At 38.4% G+C, this 10,394-nt stretch overlaps 1 protein-coding gene across 1 annotated transcript; it reads left to right on the forward strand.

The window, feature by feature from the left end:
* Window positions 1-139: 139 nt before the first annotated feature.
* LOC137406276 (dynein light chain Tctex-type protein 2B-like) lies at window positions 140-10,163 on the forward strand. The gene is made up of 5 exons (XM_068092817.1): window positions 140-269; window positions 374-507; window positions 8,185-8,254; window positions 9,342-9,405; window positions 9,924-10,163. Exons 1-5 carry the CDS (start codon window positions 178-180, stop codon window positions 9,969-9,971), a joined length of 408 nt encoding a protein of 135 aa, XP_067948918.1. The 5' UTR covers window positions 140-177; the 3' UTR covers window positions 9,972-10,163.
* The last annotated feature ends 231 nt before the right edge of the window (window positions 10,164-10,394 follow it).

Below are 10,394 nucleotides of genomic sequence, written 5' to 3' on the forward strand. Positions count from 1 at the left end.
AGTTAAAAAAATAAATTGTATAATCTAAAATATTTATTCAAAAAATTTAAAAGTTTTTTGTTTCGTATTTTATGCAAAATATATTTTGGTGATCTCAACCTCTTCAGCGAATTTTCGGATATACAGTGAGAATGCGCAAAGAGAATATTGTGCTTGGTAACTTTCATTTGTTTAAAAATGGCAAGTGAAGGTTTGGATGAATCCGCTGTAACGGCAGAAGAAGAAGCTCCTTCTAATACGTATATAATTCGTCCGAACTATCAACACAAGTATGCTTTATGTTTATTTACGCTGAATTTGTAAAATGGAACGTCACCGTTTATTTATTTATTACATATCAGTTACGCATCTATTAAATACTTCATTTTTTCAGATTTAGACCTGCAATAGTCAAAGAAGTCATACATAATATTTTGCAAGAGCGTTTGTCTGGCATTACATATAGCCAAGAAGAGTCAACTGAGCTTTCAAAACAGCTAGGAGATGAGATCAAAAGCAAGCTTAAAGGTAATGATGAAACGTCAATCAGCTGTCAACTATCTGTTTTTTGCTGAAATGCCTGAAACAGCTTGTCTTGGAGGTCGAAACTTAAATCTTGACGTCCCACACAATTGAAACACTTAACAAATAAAACAAAATAAATTTGTTTTATTACTAGTGATTGTTATGTGAACGTGTTTTTGTTGGTAACAATGACTGTTCAACATTTTGAAAAACTCGCTTTTTTGCTGGAATCATGTATTTAAAGTTCGGTTCTTCAAATGCTGATGGTTGCCTAAATTTACTACGGAGTGGGCGTATTATTAATAAAACTAGGTAAATTGATTGTATTTATCTCGTTTTTTATTCATCTATGTTGTTATTTTGCAAAAAAAGCAGCTCATTTATTAAAATTCGTTGGGCTACGAAAGTAATGGTGAGTTTATGTCTTCATTAAATAATAGTAATTTATCTGTAAATTGAAACTTTTATTTCATGTCATTAGATAGGAAAAAGGCTGACTAAAATTATTTATAAGATGCCTGAAAGTGCTTTCCAGTTTTTCTGACGAAACTTACATATTGTTTTATTCCAATTTTCCCAATCTTCAAATTATTTTGCAAGCTGTTGGCTAGCAACCGGCATAGGCAAGAGGTTTTTTGTCTAGCTCCTTCTCACTGAAATTAGCTGCAACAAAGTACCTCTTGTTCAGAACCACCTACTAATGTTTATTCCTATTTAGTGAAGCATAGGCTTACTCAATATCTAATAAAAACCCGTGGTTTGGTGTTTTAGTGCTGTTCTTTTGGCTGGCTAGTGTAAGCGGAGCCAATTTATGATGAATAGACAAAAAACTCTGCGTGAAAATCCTCGGTGATTCAAGTATTTACCTCGAGTCAAGCCAACTTTTATTTGATTCAAGTTAGGAAAGTGTGAGAATAATTTATGCTTTGATTTGAAAATAGGTAAAATGATTTAAGATTTACTTTGAAAAAGCAAATCGAATCAATAAAGAACATGTATATATGTACTGTATCTATTCATGGATAATTGGTCAGTTATAGACGAACCTACAAGTTGGTACTATTGTTGTGAGTTCACATGCATCTCTGGGAAGACGCCTGTTAGATAATGGTACGGTTATTTAAAACCTTAAGTATCTGCTCTCTTAATGGTATGCTTAAAGCAGAAGGCACACGACTGAAGCAATTAAATTGCAAAACGGCAGACTATAATCGTACAGAACATCAGTCTCTGAATTTAATCATATGCTGCCCTTAGCTTTCTTGTAGTTTGGCCGTTTTTGTTTTCATATCATATTGATGTTTTTGTCAATTTAATTACGTCTTCATAACTCGACAATAACAGCAGTCTGGCTAAAGCCTGTACATACTCTTGAATTATTTTATTTTTTAACAGTGTTACTAAAAACTATCTCATTTACTACTTTTGAGTGTACCCATACATGGTTTGCTCATGAAATCATTTAATAAAAGTGTTATGAGCATGTGTTATGAACTTATGGGTTTGTATCAATTTTGTAAAGAGAATGGGGCAAGTTATTCATGGCTAGTTTTAATGTTAAAACTTTTTACAAAGCTGTAATTTCTCATTAGGCATCATTAGCTGTAAGCGGGTATGGAAAGTACCTAAATTGTGGTATACTCTGGTAGTATTAGCTCGCTTGAAGTTTTATTTTGTTCAAAATTTTTCATAAATTTCACAAAGTTGTTCTCAGCTTTGGTTTTTCAAGGCGAAGAAGGATTATGAGTTTTTTTATGTTTTCCCATAAGATATAAAGCCATTGCTTTTCAACTAGAAGGTTTTTGAAGAATTTTCACAAAGAATTCTGTGAGCATTCCGGTATACCAGATCAGATACTCTGTGCCTTGACAATCTCATTGCTCTTTACTTAGGGGCTAATATCACGACCAGTTCTATCAAATAAAACCATGTCACATACAGTTTTTGTTCAGCCTTAAAGATGTAGTTGCGTCAAAATTTAAGTTGATCTTAAAAGAAAGCATTTTTTTTCTCTATCAGTTGATATGTTGTTTGTTGTGTTACGCGATCGCATTGCCAAGATATTTGAAGATTAAAACCGAAAAAATCTGATCGCCGTAAAAACGCTCAGGCCACAAAAACGTGCTCAGCCTCGCCAAAAATGATGTCACGCGTTTGGCAACCTGTCTCTATCTCTCGTATTCACATCGGCTATTTGCGATAAAAGTCTAGTCTTACGCGGCTCTATTGGCATATATCTTATTTTGTATTTGCTCGTGTTGGCTAGAATAAAATTTTAAATCCTGCTACAGATGCATTATTATGAATGTTTAAAAGGCCTCAAATAACGAAAATTGAAAATTTGTTCTACTCACTTTCTCCAAATATTGTGTAAACATTTGGGTACCGACTACCAATTCTACCGGTCTACGATAATTCTGTCAAGTCACTTTTGTAGAACGCGGTCTTTGTATCAGCACAGTTCTGCATCTACCCATACAAACGATATACAGCCTCGAATAAGCCCCGCCCACATTATGTCGCCTATTACCTATTGCCTACGTACTCGTTTCTTGCTAGTAGTATTCTTACCGAATACTAGAAAAGTGAAATAAGCAAGCCACCTCTTTGAAAAGAATATAGGCAGGGATATAGTTTTAAGAATGAGAAGTCTGCTGCAAACTGGATTTGAACTCACATTCTCCAGTTCTGCGGACACCCATATACCATATCCGATTCACTACAATATTTTGCAAATCATGTTTTGCATTATCTTCAACAATATTATTTTATTATATAATTTTTACAAGCAAAAATATTTTCATCTCGGCATAAAACTTTTATTAAAAATATTCATCAAGTCGTGGCCACTCAGATAGTATTAGCTGATACAATAAGACAAATTCATCTACTGCAACAAACTCAAACAAAACATCATGGCTTATGCAGCACGCATTCAAGTCTCTCTTTCCACTTTATGGCAGTTTCCACACTGACAAAGCTTCTTCGGCTGGTGGGACGACATAAACATTCTGTAATCAGTAAAAAAAATGCAATAAATATATGTCATTCTAAAGCGTATCTATTGACAGCTTCCAAATTGGGAGTTAAATAGATTGCGAGTGTAATTTTAAAAGCGAATAAACATTTAATAAAGGCACAAGTACGCCAAGCCAACGATTCGAAGCTTTGGTTCTGGAAATTAAAGATTTGCAATGGTCAATCGATTTTACCCACTTCCTACGAGTGAAAATAATTTGTAATCATGACTCCAATTTGTAGTGAATGGCTCACCTTGTTAGTATTATCAGTATTTGTTCTCTCTAGTTAGCTCTCCCTGCTTGCTCTGTGTCCGCTCGTGTATCAAAGAATGAATCCCTTCGTCCTCGCGCCGGGATATTACGTCACGTCCTTGACCTAGAACGTCTTGTGTCCTTGACCCAGGACCACCACATCCTCTTTTCTTTCTCTCTTTTTTTTTCTCTCTTTTTTTTTTTTTTTTTACAGTAACAGTAACAAGTAACAGTGCTTGAAGGAATCTTGAAGAAGTGCTGTGTTCTGAATTTAAAACTAAAACTTTTGGAGAGATATGGTGATTAGGGAAAGGTGATTCTCTGCCTCAGATCCGAATGTTTTTCCTTTTCCTCATCCCTTCTTCTCCCCAATCCAGAATGTTAGCCAGATATGATGGGAATTAGTAATATACACAATCAGGGTGCAGGTGTCTCCTAGACACAGCTCTTCTACTAGGAGCTCTTCTTTGCTCGGCCTCGATGGGTCTAAAGTGTTCCTCCGGGTTCTCAAACTCCTGGTCACTCGAAGAGTCTGTTTCACTTGAAGTATCTGTTCCATCTTCGCTTTCCCGTTCTTCCTTTGTACCTAGGGGCATCCCCCGTTCAGAGTCTTCTGTCTCACTACAACTGTCTATCAACTGGTCTGGATTCAGCTTTTTAAGATGGCTCCGATTTCGTCTAACTGTATGTCCCTGTACTCTGACGTCAAATGAGTACGGCTCCTCTCTCTTTTTCAAGATAATCCCTCTCTTGCCTTCGTCCCCCTTCTTGCACTTCACCCACACTATGTCTCCCTCTTGGAGGTTGTCTGGCTGTTTAGCCCTTCTCCTTCTATCGGCATTTCTCTTCTGGCGCCGTTTCAAGGAGACATCTTTCTCCTCAAAATGCTCACAGTCTACTGCATCGTTTGGGGAACTTGTGGGAATGTTAGTGCGAATCTTCCTCGCCATCAGAAGTTCTGCGGGACTAACTCCACTTTCAAGTGGTGTCGCTCGGTAGATCATGAGGGCCAAATTCTTGTCCGATTCCTTCTTCCACATCCCTTTCACCGTCTGCACGCACCTCTCTGCTAAACCATTGCTCTCTGGATAATGTGGACTGCTAGTCTGGTGTTTGATTCGATATTCTCGTACGTACTCCGCGAAGAAATCCCCCGAAAAACATGGCCCATTGTCTGTCCGCAACCGCATCGGAACCCCAAATCTCCCGAAAATAGACTTCAGCTTCTTCACTACCGCCTCTGCGGTTTTGTTCGCCAGTTCTGCTACTTCAATCCACCGAGAGTAATAGTCAACAGCGATGACATGGTCACGGCCTTTAAACTCAAATAGGTCTGACCCAACGCATTCCCATGGTTTCCTGGGCAATTCTGACGTCTGCAGAGGATAATGCTTCCGTCTTCTCTCCTTGATGCACACATTGCATTTGTTTACATAATCCTCGATATCTTGACGCATGTTAGGCCACCACATATTGGTAACAGCCCTCCGTTTACATTTCTCTATCCCTTGATGACCCCTGTGTATCCTCTCCAGCATGTCTTTCACCAACCCCTGTGGGATGACTACTTTATCTTCTCTCATCACGATACTCTCTTTGGTAGTGAGCTTTTCTCTCTGTGTATAGAACTTCCTCAGGTCACCCGCGTACGACTTGCCTCTCCCTGGCCACCCCAATTCGACTTCTCTTATCACTCTTTGATATGTCTCATCTTCGTCCCCTTGACGCCTTATCTCTTGTAGAACTCCATCATATTCCTCATTGGCTGCTATGACCTGTCTGATATGCCCTTCCACCCTGGATTCCTTGGCTCTCTCTTTGTTAGTCACTTCCTCCGCAGGTCTGGATAATGCATCCGCAAGAAACATTTGTGTCCCCGGTGTGTGGAAAATAGTGAAGCTGTATCTCATTAGCCTCAACTTGAACCTCTGACATCTCAAGGGCATGTTAGACAAGTCACTCTCACCCAATAGCTTCACCAGTGGTTTGTGATCTGTCTCCACCTCGAAGTGAGTGCCTACCAGGAAGAAGTCGAACTTCCCGCACGCCCAAGTTATCGCAAGAGCTTCCTTCTCCAGCTGGGCATACTTGGTTTCAGCAATAGTTAGTTTGCGTGACACAAACGCCACCGGTTGCCAGCCCCCCGTCTCAGTTTCTTGAAGTAGTGCAGCACCCAGCGCGTAGCAGCTCGAGTCAGCAGTTAGTCGGTGTTTGGCTCTTACATCGTACTTGGCTAGCACTGGTGCATTCGAGATCTCTCGTTTTAACGCCTCGAAGCTTCTCTGATGGCTCTCTTCCCATGACCATGGTGAATTTTTCTTGCCTAGCTCTCTCAGTGGCTTTTCTAGTTCGGCCAACCTGTGGCTGAATTTGTGAAGGAAATTCACCATACCCAAAAAGCTCTTCAGCTCTTTCTGATTTGTCGGTGCTCTCATCTCTCTGATTGCACGGACCTTGTTTGGGTCTGGAGAAATCCCCTCTCCGCTGATTTTGTGGCCCAGGAAGATAAGCTCTTTTACCCTAAATTGACATTTTTTCTTGTTTAGAGTCATACCCGATGACTTTATCCTCTGCAGTACCCTGAGGAGTCTTTCATCGTGTTCTTTGACGTCTCTCCCGTGTACCAGAATGTCGTCCATCATACAGATGGTACCTTCGAGCCCCTCCAGGATTCGCGACATCTGCCTCTGGAAGAATTCCGGCGCTGCCGATATCCCAAAAGGCATTTTTCTGAACTGAAACCGTCCGAAAGGTGTAACGAATGTAGTATATTGGCGAGACTCTTCTGCCAATTCTATCTGCCAGAACCCCCTGTTTGCGTCCATTTTAGAGAAAATCTTGCTTCCCTCCAGATTGGCTAACAACTCTTCCACCCTCGGCAAAGGATAATTCTCTCGTAGAACGCTCTTATTGAGAACTGTCAAGTCTACGCATATCCTCGCATCACCAGAGGCTTTTGGCGCAATTACCATGCCAGCACACTACTCTCGATGCTCTTCAACTCTCTCTATAACACCTAACTCAACCATACGCATTAGCTCTTTCTCGGCTGCATCTCGTAATCCGATTGGCAACCTCCTCGGGACTTGCAGAGCAAAAGGTTGCACATTTTCCCTCAACTTGATGTACAACAATTGAAGTTACAAATATCACGCAAAGGCCTGACTCTCACCAAGTTTTATTAGTATTTATTCAATTAGATATCAGTTAGATGTACACAACGTATTGATGGACTTTTCTCATGTGTTGTTTTACATTTATTTTGTCACGATAAAACAAATAACCCAATTTACATTCATTCACACTCAGCAAAATTGAAGAATCTATCCAGGCTATCTTATCAACTCTCTTGATGATGATATCCAGATTCCTTGAATTCCCAGAATAAATAAATGTGTTTCACCCGTGGTACCATGTAGTGAATGGCTCACCTTGTTAGTATTATCAGTATTTGTTCTCTCTAGTTAGCTCTCCCTGCTTGCTCCGTGTCCGCTCGTGTATCAAAGAATGAATCCCTTCGTCCTCGCGCCGGGATATTACGTCACGTCCTTGACCTAGAACGTCTTGTGTCCTTGACCCAGGACCACCACACAATTTACCAAAGAAAATTCGAAAAAAATATTACAGCTAGGTAAAACGGCAGATAAGCAATGAAACGATGATTGGAGATAGCAAAGAATTATCATTTTATTAATTAGTATATGTATTTATGACTATAAAAAATATTACATTTACTAAAGTATAGAAGACTCTAAGTTAATTTACCTCCATTCTGTCTTCTTCTGCAGCAAAACGCTGCTGACGCCTGTCAGCTTTGGCCATAGGCTGTCTACTCTAATCTTTTACTAAAAGTTGCTCATATAACTCTGAGTAGCGGTCGCTCGAACTTGAAGCCATTTAAAACTATGTATAACTTAGTAATTGTTGAAACGCGTTGAATCAGTAATGAGTAATGAGATCTAATTTGGAGAATCTTCGAGATCACAGACAACCCGTTTTACGAGTGATAACATTTATTACGGCCTATATAAAAATTTCGCGCTCGTGATTGGCTAACGAAGCGACCTCATATTTATCGCTTGTGGTTTCATTTCAGATAACAAGCTTGTGACGTCACGAAATAGCCACCCGCTGGAACGTGAGCTTTTTAAAAGAGGGCCTCATTCAAACGCATATATCTCTGGACAGGGTTGGTCTACAAAGACAAAAATGGCATCAAATTGTAGCTGATGTTTTAGCCTTTTATGGGTCCTAATTTCATTTTTGACGCAACTACATCTTTAAGTCTTTCTTTGGTATAATTATCAATGCGGTTTCAGTACAGCATCACCCCAAAACTTAGCTAGCTATACATCATTGTGAGACTTGCAGCGGTTAAATCAGGTTGTCTCTACTTGGTGTATTTCAGATGTCGGATATGAGAGATACAAGTTTATAGTGCAGGTTGTGATGGGCGAGCAGAAAGGTGAAGGGGTCAAGTAAGTTATATTGGATTCAAACATGTTCTGAATGTGAAATTTATAGCATCTTTATTTTTTATCAAATGTTCCAACACTAATATGTTATTATTTTCTATACATTAACAATTAATAACACTAGTGCCGAAATAAATTTTTCATATCTCATAGTAGCTGGGAGGTGACCAACAGTTTCAGCTACAAACAACAAGTTATATTTTGCGTTACTAAAGATTAGCTCAAATTTCGGCCAGTTTTTCACCGGCATCCCTATGTTCACACTCAATGGCAACTTTCTGCATAATTTCTTTCTTCGCATTAGCTGTTTTTAAACACACATGTATATGTTGTTATTTGTTCATGCTTTTCTGGCAATCCAATTTATTAACGGACCGACATTTTTGTTGAAGAGATCTTAAACCGCTGTAAAAAATAATACAAACTCAATATTCTATACATATTTGTAGTGCTAGCTATATCAGCAGTTTTTTATTTTTTGTTTGAGCTAGTTTAGGGAATGTCAGCCATCACCTCTCTGATTTACAGTCATGCACACTTGTAACTCTAAACTCTCTGGCTATGGTTGTTCACCAAAAATAGGTTGTCCGCAGTGAGTGTTTCGATGTTAATATTTACATAGTTTAAAATCAGACGCCCTTTTTAGCTTTTGTAGGATTCGAACTCGTAGATTAAGTTCTTCAATATCTAAGTAATGTCTAATGTCACATATTGTCATCACTTGTCAACATTTTTTATTAAAATCACTCTTAATACATATTTTCAAGCCTTTTTGATTAGCTTGCAGTTAAGAACTTAGAAATTAGTTATATACCTTACAAAGATGCTTATCAAAGCCATCCGAGTATTTCAACACGATTGTCTTCTCTAATTTTTACTGACTGCAGCTCCTCAAAAATACTGGCTCTGTCTTCCATGACTGGTTACTCTTGTTCAGTGAACTGGTGACAGAGAGAACACTTGTTTAATCACCAATCAGAGACTAGCTCTTCTCTTGCTCTATATATAAATAGTGTGTAGTCGTTCTGAAAATGCATTGACTAGAAGTTTCACCACTGCACACCGCTTATATTTTCATAATGATTTCTAGAATGGCTGCCAGGTGTTACTGGGACTCAGACACGGACAATTATGCACAGGATATGTTCATGTCGGTAAGTGTCTGTTATTTTATGTACATGACTTACGGCATGTGATATGCAAGTCATTTGTAAGGCAAACACATTATATTCACCATGTTTCCATTGTATGGGTGATTTGGATTGGGAGTTGTGTGCACATTGAGTTACTACGCAATAATTGTTTTAATGAACATTCACATGTTGCGGATTAACGTGGGTGATTTGTCGCCTTTGCATTTCTGTCTCGCTTACGATCATACTTTCGAAAAACAAATACTGAAGTGTGGAAAATGTTCAAAATGGAAAATTTTGCGCCACATTTTCTTGAGCATCATTCACAAGTGCTGTTACCACCTTTCCCAAACATGAAACATTCAATTAAGATTTACAAATAACAAAACTTACTGGACTTATAGATTTTTGATATTTACATGTTGAGGATCACGCGGATATGCAGATTAACCACATTATGAAAACGCGGCGGTTGTAAATCTTTTTATGGCATAAATAATGAGAACGCGTAATGATGTACCACATTTTCTCTCTTGCAGGACACATTCTTCTGTGTTGCCACTGCATTTGGATCCTACTACTACTGATCTTCTATGAGTGGAAGACTGAATTCAGTGATTGTAACTAAAGTTTACTGATGGTAGTTTATTTTATCATTTGTTTGGTTTCAAAAATAATTTATTGTATTCCTAAATTTTATTATACGGTAATAATATTAGCTCTTTTGTAATAAATCTTTTACTGCTATGAATGGCTGTAATAAAAAGTAACAACATGTTGTTCACAGACAAGCTATGTAGATGTATATTGTTGGAAATACTGAGAGAATAGAAGTGCGCACAGACTAGTACATGCTAACAAGTAAACCATTACTAATTGTTACTAGAAGGAAACATCATTATAATAAACATGTTGCACATTCATTGTAGTCTGGCCAAAAAATACCATCTGGCTCATTTTATGACACGCCAATGAATTATTACACAGAGTTTATGGTGAGTCTATGCAGA

This window comes from Watersipora subatra, chromosome 10, assembly GCF_963576615.1.
Source record: "Watersipora subatra chromosome 10, tzWatSuba1.1, whole genome shotgun sequence".
NCBI lineage: Eukaryota > Metazoa > Bryozoa > Gymnolaemata > Cheilostomatida > Watersiporidae > Watersipora > Watersipora subatra.

What these genes read in the sequence shown, in the direction of transcription:
- LOC137406276 (XM_068092817.1), top strand. Translation starts at nt 178, where the DNA reads ATGGCAAGTGAAGGTTTGGATGAATCCGCTGTAACGGCAGAAGAAGAA. An exon ending in GATCAAAAGCAAGCTTAAAG is followed by an intron (nt 508 to 8,184) that starts GTAATGATGAAA and finishes GGTGTATTTCAG; the next exon opens with ATGTCGGATATGAGAGATAC. An exon ending in CAGAAAGGTGAAGGGGTCAA is followed by an intron (nt 8,255 to 9,341) that starts GTAAGTTATATT and finishes AATGATTTCTAG; the next exon opens with AATGGCTGCCAGGTGTTACT.